Below are 19,304 nucleotides of genomic sequence, written 5' to 3' on the forward strand. Positions count from 1 at the left end.
TTAAGTGCATAGTAAGTTCATTAGTACATCCAGTTTACATGCCTTTAAGATTTTCAAAAGTTACTGCTCAAATTATAAATGTCATTTAAAATAATTTTTTAAATAAGAGACACTTTGTTTTTATAACTCTAGGGCTGTAAAAGAGATTCTTCATATAAAAATATTTTTCACTGATAAATTATATCAGTTAGCTAATGTTCAACCATGCTTATCAATGTCAGAGATTGTGTCTTTATAGAAATTAAGTTTCACTAAATTTTAAGTTGATAGGTAGTTTAAAAGAGAACACCAGGCAGTTAAAAATAGGTGCTAAATAAATATTGTTGAATGAATGAATTTTTAGAGTCTTAAAAACTAAACCTGTAGGTGCTAGAATACTTATAAATAAAAGCTACTCAGCTTAATTAAGCACAATTAAACACTATTCCAAGCCCACAAAGTAGTCTTTGGAAACACTAGCTGTCTTTAGGCAACATAGGAACTATTAGTTAAATGAATTAAAAATGAGGTTGAGAATAGAAACTTTAACACAGATTCCCAATCTACTAATTTCCTGACCATTGATGAAAAATTAGCTACATAGGCTGCTTGATTTGGGAAACCGACATGTGATACTGGTTCAATTAAAGAGAATGTACAAAATTCATTCTGTTTAATTTCTTTATTTTCAGAGTCATGTTTTCCTTATGTTAAGTTTTATAATTGAAGTTTTTATTTTTAACACCATTTTTCTTTTTCCACAGCATTTAATGGAATGGAATGTTAGTTTCCAATAGGAGGGTTCTGAGAATGAATAGTCAATATGTCTACCTGTTAAAGAAAATGAAGAGATAAAAATGCACATTCTTAATAAAGGGAGGTCACTTATATATTGCATCATCAGGCCTTAGCCATGTTGGATTTTCCCTTGTGGATACAATAAGGTGACTTATTCTACAACTTGCTTCTAAAAAAATTGAAAGACTTAAAAATAAAAATTATAAAAGGTTTACTTATTACTCAGGGCTCAATTGTGGATAAATAAATCAGGACCTCATCTATTTATACTTCTATGCTAAGTGATTATAAGTATTTTTCTATCACATTCTGCAGTGAAGTATTTACCTTTTACCTTACTAAATTTTCTTTTCAAGAAAATTAGTCATACTTAGATAATTGAAGTTTACTTGTTACATATTGAAAAACTATTAAAAGCCAGTGATGTCCATTCCATCTAATTATTTACCTTTGAGCGTTTTTGTTTGTTTGTTTGTTTTAGGATTAAAACAAGGTGACCCAACCATGACTGGCAAAACACCGACCAGCAACGTCACCAATAAGAATGACCCTAAGTCCATCAACTCCCGTGTTTTCATTGGCAATCTAAACACAGCCATTGTCAAGAAAGTTGACATTGAAGCCATTTTTTCAAAGTATGGAAAAATAGTTGGATGCTCAGTTCACAAAGGTTATGCATTTGTACAGTACATGAGTGAGCGGCATGCAAGGGCAGCAGTCGCTGGAGAGAATGCCAGAATCATCGCAGGCCAGCCCCTTGGTAAGTGATGAGCAGCCATGGCTTTCACATGGCTGTTACCATCTCTGCACATACTGGATGTGATCTTACTGTGTAAGAGCCAGTACAATCACGGTATCTACCTCTTATTTAAACAGTTATGGTGCTCATATATTTTAAATTTATAATATTATCTTGTTCTCATATTCTTTTACATATGCATTTCTTATTGTGTTTACATGTTTTGAAACTTGAGGTCAAGTATGCTTCTAATACTTGTTAGCTCCATCAATCCTAACAGAGGCAGCAAATGAAAAATAGACATCGTGTTTAACTTGATTTGATTTGAAATAGTGTCTATCTTCCAAGAGACACTATGTTATGCAAAAAAATAAAGTTAAAAATAAACAATATACTTGTTAATGCAATAATGGTCAACCTGTAAGGATTTTTTCTGAGAGTTTATTGGAGCCAAACTGATGATATTGCTGGGAAGCAAGATCTGAAATGTGCTGGAGAATGACAGTTATGCAGGTTTTTAAATACATTTTGAATGAAGAAGGGGATAAGAAAGATTACATGAAGGTGGGAGAAAACAAGGTACAGGATAGCTAACATGATTACATAGCTAACAACTTCAGGGTAGTTACACTTCCAAGGGGGTCTGCAAAAGAGGATTACTTCTGGCATTTGAAAGATGTGTGAAAGTGCATGCACAAGAACAATGGACAGGACTTGCTCAAAAACCTTTCACTAAGGAAGTTATAGGCTTGGGGTATGACAATCACCATGACCTGGCCATCTAGGAGGGATTTATTATGAGGTCACCCTGTGAGTTTACTTTCAGTCACTGAATTTGTCAGACTTATTATAGGGTCCCTTTATAGTTCCCATACTTACACTATTTGCTTTCAGGGAGCTAATGTATTTTCTTTATTGTCTGTTTTTACTTTTTGGAGGGAATGGATAGAAAAAGAAGGTAAATTTTCAGAACTGGAAAAGTAATATAACTCACTGTTTCTTATCTAGTCAGGAACCTTGTACATGATACCTGTTCAATCATGGACAATAATCAGAATTATGCCTAAGGTCCAAGAAGTAATACAGTTTATTTCAAAGAAAGGAGAATACAGTCTAAAGTAAAATATATTCAAGAGAAAATATTTTGTAATTAATATATAGATAAAAATGAAAATTTCCATTTTTTACATGTGGAAAATATAATGAATATCACAGTGATTCCATAATTTGTGGCCAGATCCATGTATCAAACTGAGTATACAGCATCATCTCTTGGATATCTACAGGCATCTAAGCTTTAAATGCTGTGAAAACTCTTGAATGCCTATATCCTCAACCTGTGTCACTCCTATGCTCTCCAACACAATAAATAGGACCTTTATCTATCCAGTTTTTCAAACAAAAACCTAGAGGTCAAACTTGATTCTTCTCTTCCCCCAACACACCAACATTCATCATCACCTTTCTTGTCCTCAATATGTCCCAAAATCCTTCACCTTTAAAATCTCTACCAATAGCTATCTCACACAAGCCACCATGGTATCTCAGGTGAACTACAAAATACCCCTGTCTGCCTCTTTCCACTCTTGTCATGGAGTCCTTGAGAAACATAAATGAGATTGTGCCATGATCCTGCTCTTAAACCTTCAATACCTTTCCATCTCACCCAGAATAAGATTTATCTTCTCTACCATTCCTACCATGACCCTCTCTACTATATCACTATATCCTCAACTCCATCTGATACTCTCTTTACCTTCTTGACTACTGGTAATACTGGTGACCTTGCTATGCTTCACACATTCCAAGCTTGCTCCTACCTCACAGGGTTTGGATTTGCCATTTCTTCTCCTCACAAGCCAGGTCTTTGCTAATTATTTGCTCCTTGCTTTATTATGGGCTGTGGTCATACTCTATTTCCCCAGAGAGGATCTACCTGACAAACTTATCTAAAATGGAATATGATGCCTCTGGATATTATACAGAAAAGGAAACTTGGCTCTAAATTAATTTAACTGATTTTGTATATTCAAATGCCTTTTGCACAACAGTGAATAAAGGATATCCCTACTTATTGATCTACCCCTGGCTTCCTGGTATTCATATGTAAGGGGATCCCTAAACTTTCTTTGGAAAAGGACAATGGATTGCATTTGATCCACATTATTTCAGGATTCCTAAAAAGTTACAACCAAGCTGTGAAATTCCTCTCAAATTAAAAAAAAAAATTAAAGCACAATGTCTATAGTGTGAAGCTCCTTATAGAATTTTGTCTTGGTTATTTAATAAAATTTAAATTTAAAAAGGTGAAATACTCTCCAGTTCCATCCATCCATGTTGTCATGAATAATAGGAGCTCCTTCCTTCTTTCTGCTGTGTACTATTCCATGTATAAATGTACATGGAATTTTGATCCACTCATCTTTGATGCACTCATTTACTGATGGGCACTTAAGTTGCTTCCAGAACTTAGTTATTGTAAATTGTGCAGCTATTAATGTTGGAGTGTGTAGGTTCTTTTGAATTGGTGTTTCAGGATTTGTAGGGTATAATCCCAACAGTGAAATTTCCAGGTCATGGTTGGAAGTAGAGAGCATTATACTAAGTGAAATAAGCCAGGTGGTGAAAGATAAATACCGTATGATCTCACCTATAAGTGGACCTTAATCAACAAAACAAACAAACAAGCAAAATAGAACCAGAGACATTGAAATAAAGAACAAACTGACAGTTATCAGAGGGGAGTGGGAGGAAGATAACGGGGGAAAGAAGGGGATGGCTCATCAAGGAACATGTATAAAGTCACCATGGACAAAGCCAAAGAGAGGTAGGATTGAGGATGGGGCAGGGGAAAGTGGCAGGAGAAAATGGAGACAACTGTACTTGAACAATAAAATATATGTAAAAAATAAAATAAAATAAAAATGTGAAATACTAATGTAACCTCTTAATATTTAATTGAATTTGGATTACAAATTTTGTTAATATTAATAGTCTTTATTATGTTTTTAATCTAAATCTAGTCATTGGAACATTTTCTTGTCATATTATGTGAAAGGTAAAGCAAACTTTTTTAATGTTTATCACTGACAATTTTTATATAAGAGTTCACACACAGAATATGTTTTTGTACCAAAATATCATGCAGATTTGGTTGGAGACCAAGTCTAGATCAGTGTTAATTTCTACTGATTATACTGGCTTGATTACACAGCTGCTATAAATAATCATTTTTAATATCTTTATTTTAAAATTATTTCACTGTTATGATGCTTGCAAAAGACATAGTTTATGAACTGAAGAAATCTATTATTAATAGTAGGAGTAACCCAACACTAAAAAATAACATCTATAAAAACAATTCTTGTTCCTGTGGGTAAGGAGGAAATCCCCCTCTACCCTTCCTGAGTTCTTGTGGTTAGACTAGTGATAAAATTGACATAAGACTAGATTAAGAGAAGAAAAAAGCAATTTAATATGTGCACACTGAGATTATAAATAATGTCAGAGGAATGATTGAAGCAAACAGTTTTTAATTTTTTTAACTTTTTTAATTGTTGTTCAAGCACAGTTGTCTCCATTTGCCCCCCATCACTATCCCAACCCCAGCCATCCCCCCTTCCCACCCTTGATCCTACCCCCTTTAGTTTTGTCCATGTGTCCTTTATAGATGTTCCTGAAAACCCCTCCCCCTTTCTTCCACATTATCCCCTCCCACCTCCCCTTTGGTTACTGTCAGTTTGTTCTTTATTTCCATGTATCTGGTTCTATTTTGCTTGCTCATTTGTTTTGTTGATTAGGTTCCACTTATAGGGGAGATCATATGGTATTTGCCTTTCACTACCTGGCTTATTTCAATTCGCATAATGCTCTCAAGTTCCATCCATGCTGCTGCAAAGGGTAGGAGCTCCTTCTTTCTTTCTGCTGCGTAGTATTCCATTGTGTAAATATACTATAGTTTTTTGATCCATTCATTTACTGATAGGCACTTAGGTTGCTTCTAGCACCTGGCTATTGTAAATTGTGCTGAAGCAGACAGTTTTTAATGCTAAGCAAAGAAACAGTTTATTTGTTTTTGACAGGATAGATTTTGTCAAAATAGATTTGACAGGACAAGGAAACTTAGGTTTGGGTGCTCATTGGTAAGGGATCTAAACACAAAGAGGACTTGGGAGAGTAAATTAGTACAGGAATAGAGAGATTTGTTTATATGGGCTTCTTGACCTCTCTTCCTTAACTCTAATGATAAGGGTATCTCTCTCAGCAACGTGCACCAAGGAGGGTGCCTTTCACAGGAGAGATTTATTCCTGCATTCAAGGGGACAGGGGAGGGTCAATGTGTCCTTCTTGCCCTGGATGCTTATGAAGTAACTTGAATTCAAAGTTATCAATGTATCACCATGGGATAATTGAGGGTGGCCTGCCCTGGTCCCTGAAACTCTAAAAACTGTATACAGGTCCCTGTTGTTTCTAAATAAAGTCTAGCTTAGAAAAGGAATACATTAAATAGAGAATTCAATTAATTTCACTATATTATAAATGTCTTACAAATGCTGAAGGACTTCAAAGGAAGAGAATAATGAATACAGATCATTACTTTTAAAGTAAATCTAGTGGATATTCTTAATCCTGATCATTAAGGAACTAATGCAAATGCACTGGTAGAAAGGAAGGTATCGGAGAGTAATGCTAAGTAAGGTCAAAGAAGAAGAGATCAAATGCTTGTGTGACCCATCAAGCATGACCAAGGAGTAATGGATTTCGAGTGTGTTTTTATCCTTAGCTACCATTTTGCATCCAGAGTGATCTTTTCAATATACAAATCTAATCATGTCACTCTCTGATAAACTTTCAGCAATTTCTGTGTTCTCAGGAAAAAAGACTGAATCCCTTTCTGTGACTGATACTTTGTGTGTGATTTGTTTCTCACTTATCTGCTGTTTTATATCAGCAGCCTCTCAGCCTCACTTGGTCTTCATCCAAGTTGACTTCTATGTATTCTCTGAACAAGTCACTTATTTCCATCCCCAGGACCTTTGCATGTGCTGTTTGTGTGAAATGTTCTTCCTACCAAGCTCCACACCATCTCACCTCTCTCCCCCAGTTCTTCGCTTCCCTCACTTGACTTCATTGTTTAGATCTCAGATCAAGTGTCAATACTTAATGAAATCTACTGTGATCCCTTAAGCCAGCTGGAATGTTTTACTTTCCTTTCTAGCATTTATCTTCATTTCAAATATATTTCTATATTTACTATTCAGTAACTGGTATTCATTCCTTCTCTCTCTGGTCTAAGTTCCTTTAAAGCATGGACTATAGCTGTTTATAATTATCTTCTTAGCATGTAGCAGAGTGCTGATGCTTCTGTGGCAAAGTCTCAGTACACGTGTGGAGAAAGAAGGGTTGGATGGCTGGTAGAATAGATTGAAATAACTAAAGGGCCCTTCACCACCCCCTCCCAACACAATAAGATGAAGACAGAGAGGGAGCAGTAGAAGGGGGAAGAGAAGAAGGAGGAGGTGGAAGATGAGGGGCAGGAGCAAGTTCTCTGGAAAGTGAGAAATTACAGCTCTAAAGAGAAAGCATTGTGGTCTCCTTGTGAGGCAAGTAGGTATTCAGTCTTGCTAAAATCAGCACCCCAGAGGTAGCTAATAGGCCAGATCCAATTTTTAAAAATATAATCCAGTCTTCAAAAAGCATCAAATATTAACATGTCTACATTTTACTCAAAGGTCGTAGTATAAGATATATTGGTTTAAAGAAAGATTTTATCATGGAAGACTTCTACATTTCTTAAAATGGCATCCTTTTGTAATTTTATTATTGATGACTAGATATTTTCTTGGTATCTCATCATTGTCAAAGATCCTTCAGGCAGAGATTATCTTCCTTGATTTTCACAATGCTAAGAAATAAGTGATTTAGCTGCTAGGAATCGAAGCTCAGAAATTAACTTGCCTTACATCACACAAATGGTGGTGTAGGATATCACACTCACACATTCTGACCCTAATAACTTTCACTTTTTATTCTTGCCAGCAATTCTTTTCATATCAATATATCAGTAGAGTGACTGTTCATTTTATCATACAAGCTAGGATACTTCTGGGAGTGAAAAGGGATGCTATTAGTGATTATGCCATGACATCAGGTTTAAACCAGAATGCCCAGGGGAGAACTTGAATGCCCCCCTGGTCATTCTGGTATAGAATGACCCAATGCTATAGATAGATCTTCACTATCTATAGCATTTATACTTGAAGCAAACTGTCAACTTACCTGGTGTTTCTCATACAAGAAATATTGTATAGTATGTTAGTTAAAGTAGACCATTCACATTATCAGATATAAAACCTGATATTTCAATAGTTAATAGAAAAGAAATTTATTTCTTCCTCACATAGGAAGCAATGATTTTTGCCAACATATCTCCTCAGTCAAGGGAACTAGAGGAAGTAATTTTTAAAATGGGATCATATCAAGCTAAAAAGCTTTTTCACAGCAAAAGACACCATCAACAATATGAAAAGGCAACCCACTTAATGAAAGAAGTTATTTACCAATAATATATCTAATAAGGGACTGATTTCCAAAATATATAAAGGACTTATACAACTCAAAACCAGGAAGACAAACAACCCAATAAAAAATTGGCAAAGGATCAGAATAGATACTTCTCCAAAGAGGACATACAGATGGCCAATAGACATATGAAGAGACTCAATCACTAATCATCAGAGAAATGCAAATTAAAATCACAATAAGGTATCACTTCACACCTGTCAGAATGGCTGTCATCAATAAATCAACAAACAAATATTGGCAAGGGTATAGAGAAAAGGGACACTCTCCTCTAGCCCACAGTCAATCCCCTCTCTGTTGTCCATGCCCATGAGTCACTGATACGTGTTCTTTGACTAATTCCTTCCCCTTCCTTTCATCATTCCCACCTTCCTCCCTCCCACAGCTATCAGTCTGTTCCATGTTTCCATGTCTCTTGCTCTATTTTTCTCATTAGTTTATTTTGTTCATTAGATTCCAGTTATAAATGATGTCATATGGTATTTGTCTTTCACCAACTGCCTTATTTCACTTAGTATAATATTCTCTAGTTCCATCCATGCTGTCTCAAAAGGTAGGAGTTCCTTCTTTCTTTCTGCTGCATAATATCCCATTATATAAATGTACCACACTTTTTTAATCCACTCATCTTCTGATGGGTACTTGCTCTGTTTCCAACACTTAGGTATTGTAAATAGTGCTGCTATGAACATAGGAGTGAATAATTCTTTTGAATTAGTGTTTCAGGATTCTTAAGGTATATTCCCTGTGGTGGAATCACTGGGTCACAAGGCAGGTCCATTTTTAATTTTTTTCATTAATCCTTCCATTCAGATATTTCAGATCACACTAACAATTATGAAGAAAAAGAAAGCCTTGTAAAAGTTTTAAATGAAAACTGGTGAGTTCTGAGACTACTCAGACTCCCAGGATAATGATCAAATATATATTTTTCAACAATACAACTAAAGCTTGTTAAAGCAAAGAAAGTAAGACTTGCAGCATCCCTGGGTGATGTTTTCTCTAATAAATACACTAGTCCTTGTACTTCATCCATCCCAATCCATTTTGGTTTGTATTATTCTCCTGTATGTGTGCATTCACGTACAAATAAGATGCATTATCTGCATGTATGGTAAGGACACATTGACAGAGAGCCAGGGCTGCAATGCTGAGCACTGATAATCAATTTGGACAATGTGGTCTATTGCAGAACTCCTTGAGAAGTACACAGATCATGTGGGAGCTACTAAGCTATGAAAATCTCATTTAAAAAATCCCAAGGATTCTGCAGGTGATAAAAAAGCACTTTTAGCAAGGTACTATTATGTAAACCTATTATAATTTGTACTAATACAAAAAGAAGAAAAAAAAGTTTAGCTTTTCCTTAATGTCTAGAGAACATATTGTCATCATACTTTTTCAACTTGCAAGTTTGACAAATCTTCCAGTTCCCAAGACATAAATTGTAAGTTAATGCTTTAGTTAGTTCAACATTAGCTATAAGGACAATAGGAATTTCGAATTAATAAATATTTGAATTTTTCTTCCTTTGAAACTATTACTATTCTAGCTTTCTTTCTGCACTAAAGAAATGTCCAACACATCTCTATATTTCAAACAACCAATTTTCTGATTAGTTGGTTAGGTTCCACTTATAGGTGAGGTCGGTCATATGGTACCTAATCAACAAAACAAACAAGCAAGGAAAATATAACCAGAGACATTGAAATTAAGAATAAAGTGATAGTAACCAGAGGAGAGGTGGGGGAGGATAAAGGTGGGGAGGGGAGGGTTTTCAGGAACATGTATAAAGGATACATGGACAAAATCAAAGGGAGTAGGATCAAGGGGCTATGTGGGAATGGCTGGGGTGGGGCAGAGTGGTGGGGGGGGGGAGGAAATGGAGACAACTGTACTTGAACAACAATAAAAAATGTAAAAAAAATGAGAAGAAAATGACAGAAAACAACTAATTTTCCAATATATTTTATATAATATAGATAATCAAACTGGTTATCATTTGCAGAATTTTATGTTTGGACTATTATGTTTGTTTTCAAAATATATTCACAAGGCTGTTAAGGGTCCTGAATTGTATACATGGGCAGGGGAGTAAAGAATTGTGCAATACTAAGGACATTGTATTCAGTATAAGTTTCTGTTTTCTGTGGTTGACAGGAATATGTTGACATTTTAAGCAGTTGATTTTAGTCATAATGCTTTGTTTATATATTATTTTCAGCTATCAAACTTCTCAAAGACATTTAGAATGCACTCTATTACATTTTTTAAATTTTTTATTGTTACTCAATTACAGTTGTATGCCTTTTCTCCCCATCCCTCCACCCCACCCCAGCTGAATCCACCTCCCTCCCCCATTTCCACCTTCCCCCTTGATTTTGTCCATGTGTCCTTTATAGTAGTTCCTGTAAACCCCTCTTCCCACTGTCCCCACCCCACTCTCCCCTGGCTATTGCTAGAGTGTTCTTAACTTCAATGTCTCTGGTTATATTTTGTTTGCTTTTTTCTTCTGTTGCTTATGTTCCAGTTAAAGGTGAGATCATATGGTATTTGTCCCCCACCGCCTGGCTTATTTCACTTAGCATAATGCTCTCCAGTTCCATCCATGTTTAAAAGTTGTCTTTCCAGTATCCTCCGTGGAAGCTAGAGAATGGATTTCATTAATCTCATTTTACAAATAAGGAACCCTAGGATGTACTCAATAGTAGACAGAGTATGTTTTCATTAAGACAAGAGTCTTTGAACTTCCTTCTAATTTTTTCAAAATTATTGTAAATTATACTTAATTCTACTATCCAAAGCCTACATATACTATCTGGGAGATGTGCAAGAAGTCTTCATTACCTTCTGTCTTCTTCCTTATATTCTACTGTTCTCAGAAAGTATTAGAAACAAAACTCTGGGTCACTTGGGATTATTGGGGAGGAAGATGGTGGCAAGATAGATGGGAGCGGAGTCCACTTCCCCTTGGCACCAGTGAAACGCCTAGCTGATCTGAGGAACAGAGCAAACAGCCAATGGTATTACAGCATATATGAAGATTGGAGACCAAAGATAGAGGACATTGAAAGATCTGATGGTGAGACAATAAAACCTGGAGAGCTGAAAAGACCAGAGTTAGACCGTGTTACCCATAAACATCAACGCAAGCCCAGTGAGCAAAAGAGATTAAGGAGACAACACCACTAAATCCCATTGGCATTCTACCATACAAGTTCATACCATAAACCCAGGGAGTCAGAACACATCAATTTCAGAAGAAGAGGCTCACAAGAAGAGTCTCACAAACAATGGGAAGAAAAAGAAAGAATCTGCAAATGAAAGGAAAGGAAGAAGCTTCAGAAAGAATGCTAACTGAAAAAGAGGCAAGTCAACTATCAGATACTGAGTTCAAAGCAATGGTTATCAGGAAGCTCTCTGAGCTCACAGAGAACTACCAGAAACTATAGTGAAACTACAATGAACTCACTACAAACTATGTCAACATGAAAAAGGAAATAGAAACTATCAAAAAGGGCCAAGAGGAAATGAAGAATACAATTTCTGAACTAAAGAACACAGTAGAAGGAATGAAAAGCAGACTTGATGAAGCAGAGGATCGGATCAGCAAGCTGGAGGACAAAGTAGAAAAAAACACAGAGAAAGAACAAGACAAGGAAAAGAGGCTCAAAAAGAATGAAGAGGGATTAAGGGAAATGCAAGACAACATGAAACGTAAAAATATTCGTATAATAGGCATACCAGAAGGAGAAGAAGAGCAAGGGATAGAAAACCTGTTTGAAAAAGTAATCATGGAAAATTTCCCTAATCTGATGAGAGAAAAAGTCAGCACAAATCCAGGAATCACAGAAAGTCCCAATCAAGAGGAACACAAAGAGGCCCACTGCAGGACACATCATAATTAAAATGGCAAATTTCCAAGAAAAAGAGAGGATCTTAAAGGCAGCAAGGGAGAAACAGGAAGTAACATACAAGGGAGCCCCAATAAGGTTAGCAACTGACTTCTCAATGGAAACTCTCCAGCCAGAAGAGAATGACAACAAATATTCAAAAAATGAGAACCAGAGGCCTGCAACCAAGACTGCTTTGCCCAGCAAGGCTCTCAATCAAGATAGAAGGCCAAATAAGGAGTTTCCCAGACAAAAGAAGTCTAAAAGAATACACATCCACCAAACCAGCTCTGCAAGACATGCTAAAGGGACTGCTTTAAGGAAAGGAAGGAAAAGAGAAAGAGAGAGGAACACAGGTAGGGAAAAATGGCAATGAATAATAACCTTAAATGTAAATGGATTAAATTCTCCAATCAAAAGATATAGAATGGCTGAATGGATAAGAAAACATGACCCACACATATGCTGCCTACAAGAGACCCATCTCAGGACAAAAGCCCTACACAGACTGAAAGTGAAGGGCTGGAAACAAAGTTTCCAAGCAAACTGACAGCAAAAAAGAGCAGGGATAGCAAAACTCATATCACACAAAATAGACTTCAAGAAAAGGGCCATAAAGAGAGACCCAGATGGTCACTTCATAATACTCAAAGGAAGAATCCACCAAGAAGACATAATCATTGTAAATATATATGCACCCAACAAGGAGCACCCAAATATATAAAGAAAATCTTGGAGGACGTCAAGAAAGATATTGACAGCAACACAATTACATTAGGGATATTTAACACCCCACTGTCAAAAATGGACAGGTCTTCCAAACAAAATATCAAGAAGGATATTGTGTCACTGAACAATGCCCTAGATGAAATGGACTTAACTGATACATATTGAGCCTTTCATCCCAAAGAAGCAAAATACACATTCATTTCAAGTGTACATGGAACATGTTCAAGATAGGACACAAAACAATCCTCAAAACAAATTCAAGAAAATTTAAATCATATCAAGCATTTTCTCTGACCACAAGGGACTGAAACTAGAAAACAACCCCAAAGGAAAAACCCCCAAAACACTCAAAATCATGGAGACTGAGTAGCATGCTATTAAAAAATGAATGGGTGAAGAATGAGGTTAGGGAAGAAATCAAAAAGTTTCTGGAAACAAATGAAAATGAACTCACAACAATCCAAAACCTATGGGACACAACAAAGGCACTCCTGAGAGGGAAGTTTATAGCAATACAGGCCTACCTTAAAAGATAGAAACATTTCAAACAACCTAACCCTACACCTAAAAGAACTCGAGGAACAACAACAAAGACAGCCCAGAGCAAGCAGAAGGAAGGAAATAACCAAGATCAGACCAGAGTTAAATGACATAGAGACAAAAAGCACAATTCTAAGGATCAATGAATCCAGGAGCTGGTACTTTGAAAAGATAAACAAAATCGACAAGCCTTTAAGTAGGCTCATCAAGAAAAAAAGAGAAAGGATCCAAATAAAAACAATTAGAAATGAAAGAGGAGAGACTACAACTGATACCATAGAAATACAAAGGATTGTAAGAAATTGCTACAAAGAACTGTATGCCAAGAAATTGGAAAACCTAGGTGAAATGGACACATTTCTAGAAAAATATAATCTTCCAAAACTGAATGAAGAAGAAGCAGAAAACCTGAACAGAACAATAACAGCAGAAAAAATTGAAGCAATAATCAAAAAACTCACAGCACACAAAAACCCTGGACCAGATGGATTCACAGGAGAATTCTACAAAGCATTTAATGAAGAGCTAACCCCTATCCTTCACAGACTACTCGAAAAAATCGAAACTGATGGAAGACTCCCAAACTCTTTTTATGAAGCCAGCATCTTCCTAATCCCAAAACCAGATAAAGACACAACAAAGAAAGAAAACTTCAGGCTAATATCGCTGATGAACATACACACTAAAATTCTCAACAAAATATTAGCAAACCGCATCCAGCAATACATTAAAAAGATCATACACCACGACCAAGTGGGATTCATCCCAGGGATGCAAGGATGGTACAATATTCGACAATCAATAAACATAATACATCACATCAATAACTGTAAAGACAAAAATCACACGATCATATCAATAGATGTGGAAAAAGCATTTGATAAGACACAGCACCCATTTCTGATAAAAACACTCAGCAACGTGGGAATAGAGGGAGCATTCACCAACATCATAAAGGCCATATATGAGAGACCTACAGCCAACATCACACTCAATGGACAAAAACTTAGAGCTTTCCCACGAAGATCAGGAACAAGACAAGGATGCCCTCTCTCACCACTCCTATTCAACATAGTATTGGAAGTCCTAGCCACAACAATCAGAAAAGAAAAAGCAATAAAAGGCATCCAAATTGGAAAGGAGGAAATGAAACTGTCACTGTTTGCAGACGACATGATAGTGTACATGGAAAATCTTATAGACTCCACTCAAAAACTACGCGACCTAATAAATGAATTTGGCAAAACAGTTGGATACAAAGTCAACACTCAGAAATCAAAGGCATTCCTGTATACCAACAACGAAACATCAGAAACAGAAATCAGGAACAAAATCCCATTTGATATAGCAACCAGAAAAATAAAGTACCTAGTAATAAACCTAACCAAGAAAGTAAAAGACCTGTAATCAGAAAACTACGCAATATTGAAGAAAGAAATTAAGGAAGACACAAACAAATGGAAGCATGTATCATGCTCATGTTTTGGAAGAATTAACATCATCAAAATGGTCATAATACCCAAAGCAATTTATAGATTCAGTGCAATCCCTATTAGAGTAGCAATGACATATTTCACAGATATAGAACAAACATTTCAGAAATTTATATGGAACCATAAATGACCCCGAATAGCTGCAGCAATTTTGAGACAGAAGAACAAAGTAGGAGGGATCACAATACCTGATATCAAACTGTACTACATGGCCACTGTAATCAAACCAGCCTGGTACTGGCATAAAAACAGGCACATAGACCAATGGAACAGAACAGAGAGCCCAGAAATAAACTGAAGACTTTACGGTCAATTAATATTTGACCAAGGAGGCAGGGGCATAAAATGGAGCAAAAACAGCCTCTTCAACAGATGGTGTTGGGAGATCTCTATAGGTATGTGCAAAAAAATGAAACTCGGTCACCAACTTACGCTATACACAAAAATAAATTCAAGATGGATAAAAGACTTAAATATAAGTCGTAAAACCATAAAAGTCCTCGAGGAAAACATTGGCAGGAAAATCTCAGATATTCCACGCAGCAACATCCTCACAGACACGTCCCCTAAAGCAAGGGACATAAAGGAAAGAATAAACAAATGGGACCTTATCAAAATAAAAAGCTTCTGCATGGCTAAAGAAAACAGCACCAAATTACAAAGAGAACCAACAGTATGGGAAAACATATTGCCAATTGTACCTCAGACAAGGGCCTGATCTCCCAAATATATAAAGAACTCACACAACTCCACTCCAGGAAGATAAATAACCCAATTAAAAAATGGGCAAAGGACTTGAACAGACACTTCTCCAAGGAAGACATATAGAGGACCCAGAGACATATGAAAAGATGCTCAGCATCACTAGCCATCAGAGAGATGAAAATTAAAACCACAATGAGGTAGCATTCCACACCAGTCAGAGTGGCCAACATAAACAAATTCACAAACAAATGTTGGAGAGGATGCGGAGAAAAGGGAACCCTAGTGCACTGTTGGTGGGAATGCAGACTGGTGAGGCCACTGTGGAAAACAGTATGGAATTTCCTCAGGAAACTAAAAACGGAACTGTCCTTTTACCCAGCAATTCCGCTGCTGGGATTATACCCTAAGAACCCTGAAACACCAATCCGAAAGAACCTGTGCACCCCAATGTTCATAGCAGCATAATTTACAATAGCCATGTACTGGAAGCAACCAAAGTGCCTATCAGCAAACGAGTGGATCCAAAAACTATGGTATATTTACACAATGGAATTCTATGCAGCAGAGAGAAAGAAGGAGCTCCTACCCTTTGCAACAGCATGGATGGAACTGGAGAGTATTATGCTAAGTGAAATAATCCAGACTGGGAGGGGCAAATACCATATGATCTCACCTTTAACTGGAACATAATCAATAGAAGAAAGAAGCAAGCAAAATATAACCAGAGACATTGAAGTTAAGAACAATCTAACAATGGGCAGGGGGGAGTGGGGAGCGGACAGTGAGGAGAGGGGATTACAGGAACTACTATATAGGACACATGGACAAAATCAAGGGAGAGGTCGGGGGTGGGGGAAGGAGGTGGGTCCAGCTGGGGTGGGGTGAAGGGGTGTGGAGAAAAGGCATACAACTGTGATTGAATAACAATAATTTTTCTAAAAAAAATCTTATGTAAAAAAAAAAAAAAAGAAACAACACTGTGTGGGCTGCAAAGCCCAGTACAGATTTTGGGTTTTCAGTAATTAAACAGACCTAGTTAATATTCTGTAAACAAATCCTAATTAGCACGCTTCCATACCAGAGTGAATTATAGAACTAATGGTCTATCAACCAAGGAGATGCATGTCCCCATATGTGATGGAAAGCCTAGGGGCTTTTCTCTGTGCCTCTAAAATTGGTTATTGGACTCAGTGGATGAACCTAAATTAGCAGAAGCAGTAGAAGTGGGTGTGTCCATGACCAATTTATTCACCAAATAAAAACTCCCGAGCAACATTTAGAAGGATCTTTTTAGTTCTAACTTGTTCTAACTTATCCCCTAGAATAAAGTTGGATATAATACTATATGAAATTCAATACCTCACATTATCTTTAATCCTGTTAATAAAATGTCCAAAAGTCACTTGTGAACTAATTTCAGGATGCTATAATAATAGGAACTGTTATTCTGCTCACAGTATGTTTGGAATTGTGTTAGACTTTTGCCAAAATGTGCTAAGCTGTAAAGGCACATAGAGAAACAAAGCCTCATCAAAATTAAGTTAAACTTAACGTAAAGTAAAATAATACAATAAAATAGATGACTTCCCTTAGCAAATATGTTAATTATATCACATAATGTACAATAAAAGGTGGGAAATACAGAAATTGAAATTTTTATCAAAAGTTTATGAAAGTTAAGAGTATGGGCTTTGGATTCAGACTTCCTATGTTAAAATTCTACCTTTCTACTTACCACTGCATAATTTGAAGCAAGTTACTAAAGGTCTCAGTGCTGTTGCCTTATCTGTGAAGTGGAGATAATTATAAGAGGACCCACCTCATAAAGTAGTGAAGATTAAATGCATTAATGTATGTAAAGTTCTTAAAATGCTGCCTGGGGCATATGAAGTGCTATAAAAACCTAAGGGAAGTGAAAAGTCTAGGCATGCTATCAATCTTATTGTTTTGGTTCTCAATACTTTCTAAAAAGGAAATCAGAAACCTGAAGTCCTATGGAGGTGTTTATTCTGTACAAGAATTTATCCACCCTGGGCTTTGTTTTCTTTTTATGTGAAGAGACTGAGGCTGAAGTCCTCCAGGAACCCTAATTTTCCTTATGGTTTGTGCTTTTTCTGTCCTGTTAAAGAAATCTTTACCTACTCTGTGGTCATGAAGACGTCATTTTAAGTTTCCTTCTAGGGGGCTTTGCTTGTTTGTTTTACAGTTCATATTTAGATTTTAATATATCTGGAATTTAAGTTTTTGCATGGCATATTTTATTGAATAAATTAGCTTATTTCATCTGAATATCCTATCAGGTCTGTTTTTGCAGAAAATTGTTTTCCTCTCTGCCCTGAAATGGCAGTTTGGACATAGAACAAATGGTATATTATACATACTTATATTATTGGAGTAGAAATATTTTTCCTCTACCCTTCAGGTTCCTTGGTTGGTCTAATAATCAAATTAACATAAGACTGATTAACAGGGAGAAAAACAACAATTTAATTTTGTACATACAGAAGCTTCTTAAGATGAGGACAAATAGGCCATCAGGCAGTTGGGGCTTAGATGCCATTCTGAACCAAGGAAAATGGGGAGCTACCTGGGACATCAAAGAGGAGGAAGGAAGTTCCCACAGAGGTAGAAAAACAAATTTTTGGATATAAGAATCCTAGTAGGAAGATGGCGGCAACATAGGTGGGAGCGGAATCCACTTCCCCTCAACGCCAGGGAAATACCTAGCTGATCTGAGGAGCAGAGCGAACAGCCAACAGTATTCCAGCATATACGAAGATCAGAGACCAAAGATAGAGGACATTGAAAGATCTGACGGTAAGAAGAGTGCTCAAGGACAATAAGGTTCCCGGGACCCGGGAACACGCGGTACAAGGGTGGCAGAAGCACCAGCCCTGGCGCAGGGGCTGCTGCAGGAGTCTTGGGAGAGGGCCAGGCTATGCTGTGAGCAGCCAGGTGCTTGATTGGACCAGGGGGGCTTGAAAAGGAGGAATTTCTCAAAAAGAAAAAGAAAATAGAGACACTCAGGGGCTAGTTAGAGAACTCTCGGTAGTAGCCGAGGCCCCTGGCGCCCCTCCCCCCTCTGCCCCTGGACTGGGAGCATGGGATAAGCAGCACTGGAGTCACAGCGCTCACCTGAGGTCCGGTGGTGCACACAGATTAGCGAACGGGGTCCATACATGAAACCCCGGAGGGGCGCCCACACCTAAAACCTCCGAGATCATTTGGAGCAGAGACTAGCTGCTCCACCCACAGGCCCAAAACCTCAGAACCGAGTGCCCCATGATTCAGTCCCAGGGTGGCCCCGCCCACCGGAGAGACTCAAGCCCAGGTCCGCTGGATCTGGCCCCCAAGCACAGAGCCTCTGGCTCAGCGGGCTGCGCACTCACCCAGCACAGGGCTGGCTGGATGCCCATTTTCCAAGCACAAAGCTTCTGGCGAGTGTCCTAACCCCAAGGTGGCTGAATCCTCCGCCTGCGCGCCAGCGTCCCAAGCCCAGGCGGCTCAATCGGCAGGGACCACACCTACAACGCCTACCTAAAAAGTGCGCACCCGCCAGGGCCTACTAGCTCTCTAGGACAAAGGCAGAACACCCAGTAGAGTTGAGCTGCAGTGAGAGGAGAGTCTGCAGGCTGAACAACAGCGAAGAGTGTGACCCAGGAAGGGAGAAAAGTGAAACCAATCCTTCCAACCAACCCCTCCCCTTGCACAGACAGGACACCAGCAGAACTAACCTGACCAGTTTAAAGCCAACAGAAGATTTTTTTTTTTCCCTTTCCTTTCCCCCTGAATTCCTTCTTCCTCTTTTTTTTTTTCTCATTCCCTCTTCCTCCCATCCTTTACCAT

General features: G+C 37.5%; 1 protein-coding gene across 1 annotated transcript in view; it reads left to right on the forward strand.

Annotated features, from left to right (window-relative positions):
* Window positions 1–19,304, forward strand: part of RALYL (RALY RNA binding protein like) — an 821,247-nt gene that overhangs the window by 382,155 nt on the left and 419,788 nt on the right. The window contains exon 3 of the mRNA XM_053930450.2: window positions 1,259–1,537. Within this exon, the coding sequence (XP_053786425.1) occupies window positions 1,282–1,537 (256 nt within the window). The 5' untranslated portion in view covers window positions 1,259–1,281. The remainder of the gene's footprint in view (window positions 1–1,258; window positions 1,538–19,304) is intronic.

Source organism: Desmodus rotundus, chromosome 8 (assembly GCF_022682495.2).
Source record: "Desmodus rotundus isolate HL8 chromosome 8, HLdesRot8A.1, whole genome shotgun sequence".
In the NCBI taxonomy this organism is placed as follows: Eukaryota; Metazoa; Chordata; class Mammalia; order Chiroptera; family Phyllostomidae; genus Desmodus; species Desmodus rotundus.